Consider the following 15,833-nt stretch of genomic DNA (forward strand, 5'->3'; position numbering starts at 1 on the left):
ATGGAAGCTGACACCCAGCACCCCAAGTGACATGAGAGAGGAGTGAGTTTTAGGAGCGGTGGGGAGAGAATGTGGAAGAGATATATTTTTACTATGGTAAAATATTCATTTATTATTATTTGTTTTAATTTAATTTAATTTTTTTAATTTTTTTAACGTTTATTTATTTTTGAGACAGAGAGAGACAGAGCATGAATGGGGGAGGGTCAGAGAGAGAGGGAGACACAGAATCCGAAACAGGCTCCAGGCTCTGAGCTGTCAGCACAGAGCCCGACACGGGGCTCGAACTCACACACCACAAGATCATGACCCAAGCCGAAGTCTGATGCTCAACCGACTGAGCCACCCAGGCACCCCTATTTGTTTTAATTTTAAAGTTAATTTATTTCGAGAGAGAGGGAGAGGGTGAGCAGGGGAGGGGCAGAGAGAGAGGGGAACAGAGGATCCGAAGCAGGCTATGTGCTGACAGCCGAGAGCCCGATACGGGGCTTGAACTCATGAATGGTGAGATCATGACCTGAGCTGAAGTTGGACGCTTAACTGATAGAGCCACCCAGGCGTCCCGTTGTGGTAATATATTCATAATAAAATTTACCATCTTAACCATTTTTAGGTGTAGAGTTTGGGGTCGTTAAATACATTCTCATAGTCACACAACCTTCACCACCACCTGTCTCCAGAACTTTTTCGTCCTCCCAAACTGAAACTCTATACCCGTTCAACACTTAACTTCCTCATTCCTCCTCCCTCAGCCCCTGGCAACCCCCAGCAGTCCCCATTCTACTTTCTGTCTTTATGAATTTGACGATCCTAGGTACCTCATGGAAGTGGAATCATAACAATATTTGTTCCTTTGTGACTGGCTCGTTTCACTCCACATAATGTCCTCAGGGTTCATCCATATTGTAACATGTGTCAAAATGCCCTTGCTTTTTAAGACTCAATGATGCTCCATTGTGTGCATAGACCACATTCATCCATCGATGGACACTTGGGTTGCTTCCTCCTTTTGACTATTGTGAACAGTGCTGATGTGAACGTGGATGTACAAATATCTATTCAAGTCCTTGCTTTTGCTTCTTTGGGGTATAGGAGCTATTTATTTTTAAAGGGAAAAATTTGAAGATTAATTTCTCTAAAATCCTTTTTAATTTCCCTCAGGATAACTGCTCTCTAGTGAGAGTGTTTTAGATATTAAAGTTTGAATTTTAAGCCTATCTTTCATAAGGACAAAAATCCTTTTTTCTTTTTTTCCCCAAATCGTGCAGCCTTTTGACCTTCCTCAGTGAAGTAGCCCCAAATGGCAGCCCATTGCCAGCCTCTCTGGAGACCCCCAGATGGAGCCCACCTATTTTCCTGGGGTGCTTACTGTAGCTTTGCTCTTGGGTCTGTGGTGTAACCAGCCCGCCAGGTGTGCTGTGCACGGCCATTGGTGCTGAAGGTCACGGACATGGCTTTACTCCATTCACAAGCTGAGATGCTTTTTGCTAAGAGCACATCTGGGCATGCCCAGAGCTTCCCTGGTGAATTTTCCAGGTGAGACTTTCTAAGGATAAGGCCACTTACTTAGGTCTTGCATACTCAGAGACAAGTGAACAGTGTACCTCCTCGAGTGAGGGAAATCTAAACCAAATTGTCTAGATCCCCTTGTTTCAGGGGCCGTGGAATCCCTGTGGTCCATAGGCTGCACCAGTGGTGGTAACATTTTAAAATTAGTTGCTAATGTTAAAAACTTGGGAGATCTCTTATAGAATTGAAGTGTCAACTTCTCTGGAAGAGTTCAGGAGATCTGGCAGAACTGGGTTCCCTGAGTCTCCACCTACCTGCCTCCTCCCCATCATAGGGTCCATGCCTGGGCCTGGAGGGCAGCGAGGGCACTTCTCCCAACTAGATCCAAACAGGGACAAGTGGCATGAACCTATCTGCAGTATCAGGCCACCACGCGGGAGGTGGGGGGCAGCCTTGGGGGCTGGGGTGAGGATCAGGGCCCGGATCCATAGATGGACGGGGCCAGGCCTCAAGCAGCCTCCCGACCCCAGTGGTCATCTACCCTTGAAATAAACCTCATTGGCTTCCTGTCTCTTTTACAAAGTAGTTGTGGGCCTGATGAGTTTCAGGGGAGGGAGGAAGACCTGGTTCCAAGGACCAACTCACCAAAGAGACGGTTGTTGAAGTGATTCAGGTTTTGACCTCAATTCTAGACTAGAAGGTCTTTAGGCTTTATTTGGGAAAGGGGGACAGTGAGAACTCTAGTTACCTTGTTGTATTGCAATTAAAATATTCTTTATAGGAACACCTGGGTGGCTCTGTCAGTTAGGCGACCGACTTTGGCTCAGGTCACGATCTCTAGGTTAATGAATTCAAGCCCCGTATCGGGTTTTGTGCTGACAGCACGGAGCCTGGAGCCTGCTTCAGATTCTGTGTCTCCCTCTCTCTCTGCCCCTCCCCCACTTTCTTTCTGCCCCTCCCCCACCTCTCAAAAATAATATTCTTTTTAAAAAATATGATAACAGTCATGAGGTCTCAGAAATAGCTGGGACTGTAGTATACAACTTTTTCTGAACCGTTTGAAAGTACATCGCTGAGCTGACCTTATCACCCCTCATCCTTTACTGTGTCTTTCATAACAAACAGCACCATATTCTACAGAACTGTGGCACCCTGGAAACCAGAGGATTACAGATGGTCATTGCCACCATCTGGCCATCATACCTCCGACACTGTTGCCAACTTCCCAACAGTAGCCTTCACAGGAAAGGATCCTGTTCAGAGTCAGGTGTTACATACAGCTATGGGGGTCTTTCAACTAAACTATAAGGGGATGGACGCCAGAAAAGAAAAACTTAGTGGCCAAGAGAAATATCATTTTAATGCAACGTTTTAAAATTTGAAATTTGCACAGTGAGCAAAATATCAGAAAGTTAAATAAAGGCAAGTTCAGCATTGCTGATTTTTCCTTTGCCTCTGGCTTCAATATGGCTTTGCACAGCGCTGTTCCTTACTCTCTTGGAGTCTAGAATAGTTCCTCACTGTTCTCTTGACTTTCGTGACCTTGGCACTTGCCAGTGTCAAGCCAATTACTCTGTGGAAGGTCCCCCTTCATTGGGGGTTTGTCTGCTGTTTGTTTGCTCACGATGATTTGGGTTCTGCACTTCGGGCGGTGACACGGTGTTCTCGCTGCGTCTGACCCCATGGCCCACGTTTCAATTTGCCTCATTGCTGGTGGCCCACTTGTTGATCACTCTGTTAACAGGCTCTGTCTGCCTGTCAAGTTTCTCTTTTCCCCTTTATAATTAGTAAATATTTTGTGGAGAGGTGCTTTGAAACTATGTAAAAATAGCCGATTCCTATACAACTTAGGATTTGTTCTTAAGTATATCTGTATGGACTCATGGTTTCCTAGTTCATTCTTGGACTGGAACCTCCAAGAGGGATTATTTATTTCGATTTTCAACTGGTCTCAGTTTGGCCTTGTAGGTGCCTTTCAAGTCTGGCTCCCGTGTGCTGGTGATATGTCTCTAGAGTTCTTTGCATCATTTCTTACTCTCTTCCCAAATGTGGTATTACAGATTCCTCTTGCACTTTCCCTGCCCTGACCCTGGAATCAGCCATTTCTCCAAAAGCCCTGGTTCCTTTTAGTAGAAAATGGTACTTAGAAGCCAAGACCCGGGCTCTGGGTGGGTTTGCCACTGTTTGAGTGTTGCTTCTCACAGGCCTGTCCAGTGAGGGGAGACACGTGTGCACACGCTGGTGTGTCTGCCTATCTCTTTGTCTGTCTATCTATCTATCTATATATGTATCTGGAAAACTAAAATCGCATGGCTGTCCAATTCCAATCCCAGCACCACAGAGTTCTTTCTAGTTTTCTTGTCTAACGGTGAGAAATCTCTCCCACTACCCCAGGGTGTTAACTGTATTTGATCATTCTCCCTGTGGGTAACCAAGGTGCCATGTGTTCTGTCTACGTCTCACGGTGTGGACAAGCTCCTCACCCACTTGGGCTCTGACACCCAGGCTGGGCTGCTCTCTCCCAGGGCAGACACTCTTGCAACCTGCTCAGGGCCACCCCAGGTCTCCCCTTGTACCCTTGGTGCCCTTCCCCCACACACCAGAAGCCGTGCTGTGCCCCACATGGCTTTAGGACCTGCATTTTTTCAGGAGGAGGAGCCTTACTTTTGTATTTTTCAATCAAAATGAAACAAAAATAAATACAAAAGTAGCATTGGGTTTAGAAATCTGATAAAGTGGCTAATTCTAGATGGCTGCAAAGAAATCTTTAACCAGTAAATGGTTTAAAAAGAAGACCTTCAAAGTAAAGATTGTAGAGTTTTTCAGATGGCTCTTTGTGAGTGTTAAAGGTATATGTTGAGGCCAGATATATAATATAATATATATAAGCAATATATAATATATAAACATCCTCATAGGAGGCCAGACCATTCGGTTTGGCAACTTCAGGGAAGAGAAAATGAAGGCTGCTAAGTAAAAATTAATGATTTTTCAGGAATTTGTAGGAAGTTGAGCAGCTTAATTGCATGCTTTGGGTGGATATGTGTTGAAGAAAGTAATTTTAGGAGACTAGGAAATTGTGCAATAATCTTAACTTGGGTCAGAATTGTAATTATTGCAGTAACAGAATGTTGCTATGTGTATATGTGACCGAAATGGGAAGCAGGTTTTTTTCTTCTTTTTTTAATGCTTTAAAAAATAACAACAAAATGTCCATTCTCCCTCTTTGGCCTTCCTTAATTATAAATACCAGGTAACTCAGTTCTGGCTAAATATAGGTTCAGTGGCCATCTATATTTATAACTTTCTTCAGGTAGGAGTCACCAGAGCAAGACAGAATTAATTTGGTGTGTAGGTTTTTTTATAGGCTCTAATTAGTTATGTTTTTCTTAAGCAGACCAACTGGGATCAATACTATTATATAACTGAACTCTGATGCCCGTGACTTTTAAACATAGACTCTTCCCCAGAAGCCAGAGGCCCTCAGAAGAGGCCAGCCCTGAAGACCAGCAGGTCCGGAAGCCGGCATGCTGCAGCTGCGAGCAGACAGGGCTCGAAACATCTGTTTCCAGCCAAGGGCAGGCTTTGGGAGTGATAAAGTGAAGAGTTTTTTGCAAAGTCAGATGTCTCATCTACAGCCCATTCATTTCTGAGACCTTGGATCGTGACATTTCGTGGCTGCTTATCAGCTGTCCCTGTGAGGCAGATTTAACTGTGTGAGCCTGGGGAGGTGGGAGTGGCATTTTTGTGCACTGACCAAAGCGTGCATTTAGCCAACCCCCCAGCCCCCCAACCCAGCATGCTGACTTGAGAGCTCAGGGAACCACACCTGCATCTGAGGTCACATTCATTGGAGGGCTGAGTGGGCGGCTGGACCTTTGGAACGATCCGATGTCATCTCGGGTGGATTTGGCATGCTCCTCAGTGACTTTGCTGCAAATCAAACGTAATATATCAGATGGGGCTCTTCTCCACCATTCCTTGGGATCTGCAGAAAACAACAAATCATCTTCTTTTTCTTCAGGAAGGCAGGGTACACCCCAGCCGCCAGCACCCACAGATCCCTCGGGCCTCACACCTGCCCTGTATGAGCAGGGAGGTGATTTGAAGCTGGAAATACTCAAATTTACAGGAAAAAAAAAAAAAACCCGAAAAACCAAAACGGGACAAGAGAGGCTCTTCCTGTCAACATCCCCAGCCCAGGCCTCTCCCCCGACACACTTGGCTTCTGCCCCTTCCTTGTTTGGCTTTGCAAGCTGTTTATACTCATCCCTCCTGTAGTCCCCAAGAGTCTTCCTCTCCAAGGCCAGTTAGCTTGCCATGAATGAAGGGTGCCAGGCCACTTGGATGGAAGTGCAGAGTCCTGCATGGCCTCTCGCTCAGCCTGCACCCGTGGGAGTGGAGCTCAGAGGAGCTGCATGGGGCCTAGCCCAGGCCACACAGCGGGTAGATGGTTGCCTGACTCCACAGCCTCAGCACCGTCATGAGAGGGGAGGCTTAGAGAGAACCTGAAAGGCAAGACAGCAGTCACTGGGCTGAGAGGCACGGGGTCTTGGTTGGCCCCAGGGCCACGCCGGACAACTATATGTAAGGCAGAGAGGGGAAGACGTGTGTGTCCTTCCAGTATCACTTGAAATCTGTTCATTTCACCAAATATGTTTTGAGCTTCTGCCATGCACCAGACACTGCCAGGGCCTGAGGATTTACAGATGACAGTTCCTGCCTTTGAGAGCTTACCGTGGAAGGATGGAGGGAAGGTGGGTTATGATAGCCACATGTGTGCAGACCTGATCCTGGAAGGTCCAGGAGGGCTTCCTGGAGGCAGTGATAGCTCAGGTGATGGTTAAAAATGGAGTGGGAGGTAGTCTTATTGGTGTGAAGGGGCTGACACACAACAGCAGCACCCAAGGACAGAGGTGATGCCACCAGGGCCAGGCCTTTGGCCAGAGAGGTGGCCTGGCCTAGTGGTGGAGATTCTTATGTGCCCCATGAGGGGCCAAGGCTTTGTTGTGGAAGGGAAGGCAGGGCTGGGGTAGGAATGGCAGTACAATGGTGCAGAAGAGGGTCAGAGGCCAGCCAGGGCCCTGCTTTGGTCCTAGTAGAGCAGTGGGGCCACCTACACTGATGTGGGGGTGATGGGGTTCAGCCAGGCTTGAGAAACTTTCAGCAGGTCACTTCCAGAGGGTTTGGTGACACTGGACACCTGTGGAAGGTGTGGCACCATTTACCAAGACAAGGGACTCCTAGAGAGGAGGAACAGATCTGGAAGGAGGTGAGGGTGGCAAGAAGATGCTGACCTCAAGATGGCGGCTCTAGCTGTGGCTCTGGTTGTGGTGGGGAGTCATCTGGGACGTGCACATTGGGGGCTGCTCCCCTCTATGCTCAGCCTGGAATAAGGAAACCAAGATGGTGAGGCTGTGACCCTGCCCCAGCAAGACTCAGCCTGTACAGCACAGATGTGCTCAGGACCCAGGTGGGTGGGAGAGGCTTCCCAGAAGAGCTGGTGTGGAGCTAGCCTGGAAGGCCCAGCGAGGGAGGGGCAGCCTCCTGGAAAGGGACTCGACACAGTCCCTGGATACAGCTCAGCATCTCCTGGGAAGAGGCTTTAGCATACCCGTGTGTGGCAGCAGCCGGGACCCCAGGAGCCGGAACCTTCATCTGGGGGTGGGCCTGGCTCACAGCCAGCATTCATGCTATCAGGTGATTCTGACCAAGGTAGTGGCCTTGGTGGCCCTCAGACCCAGAAGTTCTGAATTAGAGCAATTAATAGCAGCCTCAGGAGGTCCTATTGGATATCAGGGCTGTGGGAAAACCAAAGACTTTCCTGGTTGCATTTCAGAGCCATTTATTTGTGAATCTTGCATAAACACCCCAGGCAACTGTATACATACATATACAAACATATCTGAATATGCACATACATGTATATACACACACCCACACATCTCTGTGTACATACATACACACTCATACATGCACACACATATACACACATATCTGAATGCATACATATATATACCCATAAACATCCATATACATGTACGCATATATTGCACACTGCACATCCATATACATGTGAACATGCATGTATACACACATGTTTGAATGCGTACATATATACATGCGTGCATATATATGCATAAGCACACATATCCGTGTGTACACATGGGCACATACACTCACATGTGGACGTAATGGAATAGATACGTGCATGGAATATATGTCTCTCAGGATTTCTGCTTGAAATGGAGAGTGGACGCCTGTTGAGCCACTTGGCCCTGTGTGAACACACCTGCAATCGAGGATGAGAACCAAGATGACTGGGAACCCCCCCATGGCAACCAATGCTGTGAATGTGGCAAGAGGCAGAAGGCATGATGGTTATGAATGGGAACTCCGAGGTCACGTCCTCACTGTGCTACTCACTCAAGATATGGTCTTGAAGTAGTTACTTCACCACTCCGTGCCTCAGTTTCCCCAACTTCAGGATGAGGATAGCATAAGGGCGTCATGACAGTCAAACAAGTGAAGGCATCTAAAACTGCTCTCCTACTGCCTGACACATGGCATGTGCTCAGCAAGTGCCAGCTGCTCTTGACGTGAGCCAGGAGCACCCAGTAAATGTTGGGGACCCTCAGTGGCTGGGAGATGGGAAGGACGGAGAATTGCCATTCCCTGCGAACTCTGTGTGCTTTTGTACTATGTATATTTTGTACCATGTGCAGACATTATCTAGACTTTTATTTATTTATTTACCTATTTATTTTAATGTTTAGTTATTTTGGGGGTGGACAGAGAGACAGGGGACAGAGGATCTGAAGCAGGCTCTGCACTGTCAGCACAGAGCCAGACCCGGGGCTCAAACTCACAAACTGTGAGATCATGACCTGAGCCGAAGTCAGACGCTTAACCGACTGAGCCACCCAGGCGCCCCATCTAGATTTGTTAAAATAGAGTACCCCATTAAAGAGAAACCGTGCTTCAACTGTCTTCACTGTGGATTCTTTGATCTCATTTCTCCCAATGCTCTGGCCGAGAACGTTTAGCAGGGTTTTTAATGATGTTTTAATGATGTTACCAATTTTATCAACTAATGTGTATAATTACACATCAGTGATGAGTAAAGAGACCTGAGTGTTACATATTCAGAAGATTGTTCACATTCTTGGAGGGGGTTACTAACAGACTGGCTCTAATTAATGCATTGTGAAAATACCATGGACAGGAAAGAGAAAAGGCACTGAAATTTTATGTTGTGACTTAAAAAAAAACAAACAAACAAAACACTCTGCACACCAGAGATCAGATTCATTGATGGAGAGCAAATTGAGGTTCTGGAAGGGCTCAGAGCTGGGCAGGACAGGCAGACAGCCTAGGATGCTGGGGGAAGAATTTCTCTCTCATTGTCAAGGAGGAGAAGGAAGAGGAGACTGCCAGCACCCTCAAACAGCGATATTCTGTGGAAGCCACTCACCCCATGTTTATAAAGGCAGGCTGCTTCGATACTGGCTTGAGAAGCGGTACACAGAGCACGTGAGTGGTGACTCCCAGAGGCCAGTGAGGCCTGGGGTAAACACTGTCCCAGGCCGTGGCTGAGGGACAGCAGCACAGGATGGCCCAGACTGCCAAGTTGGGAGGAGTAGCTACTTAATATCAGTGCAGAAGTCATATCAAAATAATGATATTTCCTCACTTAGGAAAGTGAATTCAAGATCACCTTGAATTCAAGTCTTTATGCCACCCCAGCTTTTCTATTTATCCTTATGGTTCCAGCTCTTGTCCATTTGACTCTGAAGATGTACCAAAAGTGTTGCAATAATCCTAAGCCCTAATTTGCGTGTCTCTGTGTCATTTGGTGTCAGATGTTGTCACCTATTCATCTGTGGCCAGGTGGGGTGGGAGGGATTGTTGGTTCAGGAATTGGGAAACCCTGAGAGTAACAACTGGGGATAACTCCCTGGGTGGTTTCCCATTTATAAAATGGGACCATTCCCAAGGTTCTTTCCCTTCTCTGTAGGTCAGGACCATGTGACAGGGACACATGGGACATGTCTCTTACGTTTAACCAGGCCAGTGGCCATGTCCCCAATGATGCTGCTAGAGAATGGAGGCTTCCCAGCCATTCTGTCCTCTTAGCTCATGTAGGTACCTGGAGATCTTAAAAAGCAGCTCCCTAAGCTGGGAGGGGCATTAACTGGGGTGGCAGGCAAGGTGAGAACCAGAGGAATATTTAGATGGGGTGGGGGAGGAGAAGGAAGTAGGAAATAGCTCCTAAATCATAAATGCTGCATCAGCCAAGCGAGATGACTTTCGCTTGGCTGTGTTCCATGAGCAGTCAGGTGCACCCATCTACTGCCCCCTCCTTGATCCTTTCTGACCTTTTGGCCATGATGAAAACCTCATATTCCTGACCCATGCCTGATACCAGGGGAGGGCCATGGCAGAGGGCAGGATAGTGTGAGTCAGACAGATGTGAGTGACCTCCTGGGGCATCCGACAAAGAGGGCTCCTGGAGAAAGGGCAGCTCAATGGCCACATGAGACGCCACAGGTGCTGGGACAGCAGCTGCACCTATGTTTCTAAGCAGAGCCCCTCAGCATGTGGACTGGTGGTCCCCAACTTTTGGAGAAGCCATGTTCATCATCAGAGACTTTGCTGGACTCCCAAAGTATGCTCAGCAGCAAATGCCATAAATCACAGGTTGGCAAACATTTTCTGTAAAGGCCACATGTGAAATGTTTTGGGCTCCTGAGCCAGAGGGTCTCAGTAGCACACAATTCTGTCATTGTAATATGAAAGTGGCCATGGGCAGTAGGTCAATGAATGGGTGTGGCTGTGCTCCAATAAAGCTTTATTGATAAAAACACAAGGTGTATATAGCATTGAAAGCAGGTTCATGAACAGGTATTTGCATACACATGCTCATAGCAACATTATTCACAATAGCCAAAGGGAGGAAGTGAAAATCCGTGTGTCCATGAATGGATGGATGGAAAACAGAATGTGGTATACAAATACAAGGGAATATTATTCAGCCTTTAAAAGGAAGAAAGTGTTGACAAATGTCACGACATGGATGAACCTTGAGAACACCATGTTTAGGGAAATAAGCCAGTCACAAAAGGGCAAATGATTCTACTCATATGAGATATCTAAAGCCATCAAACTCACAGAGACAGGAAGTAGCATGGAGTTTGCCAGGGTTTGGCGGGGAGGCGGGAATGGGAGTTCATGAAATGGGTGCAGTTTGGGGAGAGAGAAAAGTTCTGGAGACAGAGGGTGTCGTTGGCTGCACAACATTGTGAATGTACTCAGTGCCGCTGAACTGCACACTGATAAATGGTAAATGTTATACTATGGTATAACCTGGCAAATGTTATACTATGTATATTTTACCACAAAAAAAAAAAAAAAAAAAAAAAGTAAGCTAAACAGGAGATAGACCAGATTTGGCCTATGGACCATAGTTTTCTGATGCCTACTCTGAATTAATGAGTATTTATTTATTTATTTATTTTTAAATGCTTATTTTTTACAGAGAGAAAGAGAGAGAGAGAGGGAGGGAGAGAATGAGTGGGGGAGGAGCAGAGAGAGAGAGAGAGAGAGAAAGGGAGGCAGAGAATCCCAAACAGGCTCTGCACTGTCAGTGCAGAGCCTGATGTGGGGGCTCAAACCCATGAACCGTGTGATCACGACCTGAGCTGAAATCAAGAGTCAGATGCTTAACTGACTGAGCCACCCAGGTGCCCCATCCTCTCCTTCTCTTACCCTTACAGTAATTCCAGTACTTTCTGTCCTGTGCTGCCCTGAATCACACTATCTGGCCTCAAATCTTTGGCCATGAGGAAGGAATGTGGCTGCTGCCCACCCACTCATGCCAACTCTCCATAAGGACCCAGAAGGTGGAGAGAGGTGTTCAGAATTTCAGGGACCCTTGCAGCTGCTGTCAGATTTATGAACAGCCGGTGGTCTGACCCCCTCACTGGTTTTTCTGAAACACATTCCAGCTTATTCTGCAGCTAACCTTGCAGGGGCAGGAGGACAGCCTTGGCTGGTGTCCCCTTCTCCTCTACATTGGGAGTGGTCCTTCCCGAACCCCCCAGTCCCTATGCTGGGCTGGACATACACTTCCAGACAGATGTGGCACTGGTCACCACTGCCACTGGGGCTGGTTTGCCAGGTCAGCCCTGGGGAGCATCTGTTCCTCCCATGGATTGCTCGAGGAGAGCAGCCCTCATTAGCTCAGACCCTGGACACCATTGCTAAGGATGATCATGGTGGCTCAAAGGCAGGGAGCTGGGTGGTGGTGGGGTTGGCTACCTCTGGCTTGGCTTGGCTGCCCTGAGGCCAGGTGCTGCCCTGAATGACCTCCAGGGCTGCCCTGACACGGGTTTGCTTAAGGTCAGCAGCTCTGCGAGTAATCCACCCCTTTGCCAGCAAATTTGATTCACCTCTTAGTTTCTCCACGTCCCTGGATGGGAATTGACTTGAATGCCCAGAGTTAAAAGGCCAGGAGTTGTGAAACATCTCCCAGGGATGGTGGCAGCTTAGAAGCAAACATGCTGATTAAATACTGCTGTAAGTTAAGACTCCATTATTGCTTCTGGCTCTAAATCACAGCTCTGGCATGCGTTAGGAGGAGGCTTGACATATCTAGCAATTAACTCTGTTGAAGAAGTGAGCAAGGTGACTCATCTGTAGGAGAAATAAAAGTGCTTTTGTGCAAAATGGGGCCGAAATAACGAGGTTTATGATGGCAGAAGGGGTGTCTCGTGGTAGAACATGAACTGAGAATCTTAATTGCAGAAAACCATTTATTGAGCACTTACTACCTGCTGGGCACTCTGCTAGATCTTCCTATATTCGTGTAATTTAAGTCTTAGAGCAACCCTGCAAGGCAGTAGTTACTATTTTCACAAGGAAACTAAGACTCAGAGAGGGCCTGAAGCCCAGGTCACCCGCAGGAAGGGATCGAGTTGGAATGTGGGCCCAGATTGGGCCAAATCTAAAGCATCCTGGTCCTAGCGAGGGGAATGGAGGAGCCGTGGGGAGGAGCCAGAAAGAGAATCCCGACCAGTGTTTGTTGAACACCCATGATACCTATTTAATCCTCATGACTATAATAGTATTCAGTGTTCCATAGTTGTAAGCTGTCACTTACAACTCAGAGCACTCAGGAGCAAATTTAAGTGAAAAAGGAGGATTTATATATTTTTTATTTTTTATTTAATTTTTAAAAAATGTTCATTTTTGAGAGAGAGAGAGAGAGCTCACATGCAAGCAGGCAAGGGGCAGAGAACGAGGGACAGAGGATCTGAAGTGGTCTCTGCACGGACAGCAGTGATCCCGATGCAGGTCTGACATGCACAAACCGTGAGATCATGACCCAAGCCAAGGTCAGATGCTCAACTGAGCCATCTAGATGCCCTGAAAAAGGAGGATTTTTAAATGGGAATCTCCTGACACTTAAGAACAGGAGACAGCCAGGCAGCTGGGATTGCTGGAAACGAGTGCTGGAGGGCTCTCATCTTGTGGAAATGGCCACTCTGAGCATCCACATCCCCCCAGGTCTCTGCCTGGGCCGGTCAAGCCTCATGGGGTTAGGTCACAGCAGACAAAATGGCTTGAGCGAGGCAGGTGTAGCCAAAGGTTGTTGGGCGTTGCTCAGACTTTAGTTGTACTGAACTCCAGTGGCTAAGTAGTTTTGTCCCCGTTTTACACATAAGGAATCGAGATTCACAGGGGGCAAATGTCCTTGCCCAAGATCACATGGCTAGTGGTGGTGAAGGGAGAGGGAAGGTTTTGAACCAGATTCATATTGTAATCACCACACATGTGCCATCCTAGAGGACAAATTGTCTTAAATTCTCCCTTTGATCAGAAGCTGGAAAAGAAAACTAGGATGGTTTAGGCTGAGAAGGGCAACTTGAAAGTCTGTATAATGTTCAGTCCAGCCTCTTTTAAGAAGCTCTGCTTTCAAGGATGGTGACCAACAAGCTAGTTTCAACAACCAGTGAAAGTCAGAACAAAAAACAGGTCTTCTGAGAACAATGTCCTGATACTCAAGGGTCACTGAGGCATGAGAGCCTGCCTGTCCCGAAGGCCACATCCATTGCTTCTCTTGGTTCTGTCCAGCCCTCAAGCTGAAATCTGTCTCGACAAACCACCCCTGGCAGAAAATTGGGACACCCTGGGGGTTTGGATGTTCTCATCTGACCTTTTCACAATCCCCAAGCAGATGGACGTGCGTGTTTTCTTTGGCTCCCTTGTTTTGCTTGGGAGCGAATGTTCATTCTTAGATCTTTCAGTTTACCCGTGGGGTGGAGAAGATGGAGTTTGTTTATAAATGAATATTTTGGTATAAGCCTGACTTGACACTAACTTAGCTACTTCAGGGATGCTTGGCCCTAAATGAACATGGATTCTGGTCTACCAAACTTGGCCAAGATAGTACACATTTTAAATGATAGGCACTTAATACAAGATTTGCTTCACTGGAAACACGACCCTGTGTTGTTTATCCCAAAAGGATTGTCTAAATCCACCGTCATGTTTGTAAATACCAACTATATGCCAGAGAGATGAGTGGGAAGGCATAACGGAGGGTATGTTTCCTTTGGGAGCAGAATGAGTCTCTAAGAGAAAGGGAAGATTTTTGTGGGATAGAGGATTTTTGAAGCTGTTTTTAAGACTGTATTAACTGATAGTGTCCTGCTTCTTGTTTTGCAGATTGGAAACCTGGAAAATTACTACCATTTTTATCATAGCAAAACCTTTAAAAGATCAACTTTGAGCAGCAGAGGCCCTCATACCTTCCTCAGGATGGACCCCCAGGTACAGATCTCTACTCTCTGGACAGGACCCTTTCCTAAGGCCTAGAGCATTGTTTGCTTTTCGTTTGGGTCTGTGCTTCTAAAAAGAGCTGAGCCTTGATTTTAATATGGTTCTACATAGTCGTTAGTTTTCTTTGTCCACTTTGAATAAAACAAGACAGATGTGTAGCAACAAATCAGACCATCTGAATGCTCAGAATATTTGGTCCCTTGTCAGACTGGAGAATTTAAATTGGCTTCAGTTTGAAGCAACAATCAAATGAGTATAGATCTGTTGATATTTTACATCTTTAGAAATCAACAGAATGCACCGTAATTAGAGGAGATAAATATCTGAATATCACCCATAACAGCAAAAAGACCAGGGAATTCAAAACAGTGTTTTAATGATTAAATTAGAGATTGGGCCGAAAGATGTTTTTGCGGTTGTCATAACACATGTCTTAATGGTTACCATGAATTTTAAAACTTGGGCAGTAAATATAACTTTTTTCCCCTTAAAAGTTCATGTGATCTTTGAGAGTAAGACAAATATAATTTGCAAAGAGGCTGACAGTTTAAGTTTTCATGTAATTCATGTTTATTGGGTGGTTAATGATACTTCCTTTCTGCATAGATTTGAGACTAATGTTTCACAAATGCCAGTCAAAACAGATCCTGGTAAGCTTACAAATTGAAGATGGTCAAGTTAGCTTTTGATGACTCCATTCATTCAGCAGGTGATTCTGGAATCCCAGCAATGTGTCAGGCTCTGTCCATAGTGGTGTCATTGGAGTGGGTGGTCAGGCTGATAGAAAATGAGGCAGTAAGTAGAAAAATATGTGATCTATCACAGGGTGATGAGTGCTATGAGGGAAAATGAAATTCATGTGAGAAGCGGTAGCAGCCCCAAATGAGGCTATTGGTAAATCATAGTTTTAGAACATGGAACTCGCCTTCTCGTGAAAGCAATGTGCTAAAATGTTAGTTTGAGCTTCCAAGCTGGCTCACGATACTATTTCAGCTATTCCCACAGAATATTTATAATAAAGTTTCCATGGAGAAATGGGTTCTTGGTGTTGTCCCAGGCCACCCCCAACTGACAATCGTAGCTCCTTTTGTATTGGCTGAGCCACAGATGGGTGGGAGAGATGGTTTATCCCTGGACACTGTACCCGCCACACCCTTCTCCAGGGCTTACCTTTGTGATGCTCTGATTCCGAGCACATGAGAAAGTGGTCCTCGTGGAACTCATTCATGTCATTGGACTGTGACAAGGCAGACATGTACATATTTCTGAGTTCATTTTATTGGTGTGTAGGCAAACAAATGGGTGGATAGATAGAAGGAAATAGATATGAGGCTCCTGGGTGGCTCAGTCGGTTAAGTGTCCGACTCTTGACTTCGGCCCAGGTCATGATCTCATGGTTTGTGGGTTCGAGCCCCATATCGGGCTCTGTGCTGACAGTGTGGGGCCTGCTTGGGATCTTCTCTCTCTCCCTCTCTCTCTGC

At 46.4% G+C, this 15,833-nt stretch overlaps 1 protein-coding gene across 2 annotated transcripts in view; it reads left to right on the forward strand.

Moving 5' to 3' along the window:
• Window positions 1-15,833, forward strand: part of PCSK6 (proprotein convertase subtilisin/kexin type 6) — a 193,076-nt gene that overhangs the window by 35,672 nt on the left and 141,571 nt on the right. For both annotated transcript variants that reach the window (XM_086711391.1, XM_086711393.1), the window contains exon 2: window positions 14,239-14,343. In XM_086711391.1, coding sequence (XP_086567517.1) covers window positions 14,239-14,343 — 105 coding nt within the window. The remainder of the gene's footprint in view (window positions 1-14,238; window positions 14,344-15,833) is intronic.

This window comes from Puma concolor, chromosome B3 (assembly GCF_028749965.1).
Source record: "Puma concolor isolate L17-30 chromosome B3, mPumCon1.1.hap2, whole genome shotgun sequence".
NCBI lineage: Eukaryota > Metazoa > Chordata > Mammalia > Carnivora > Felidae > Puma > Puma concolor.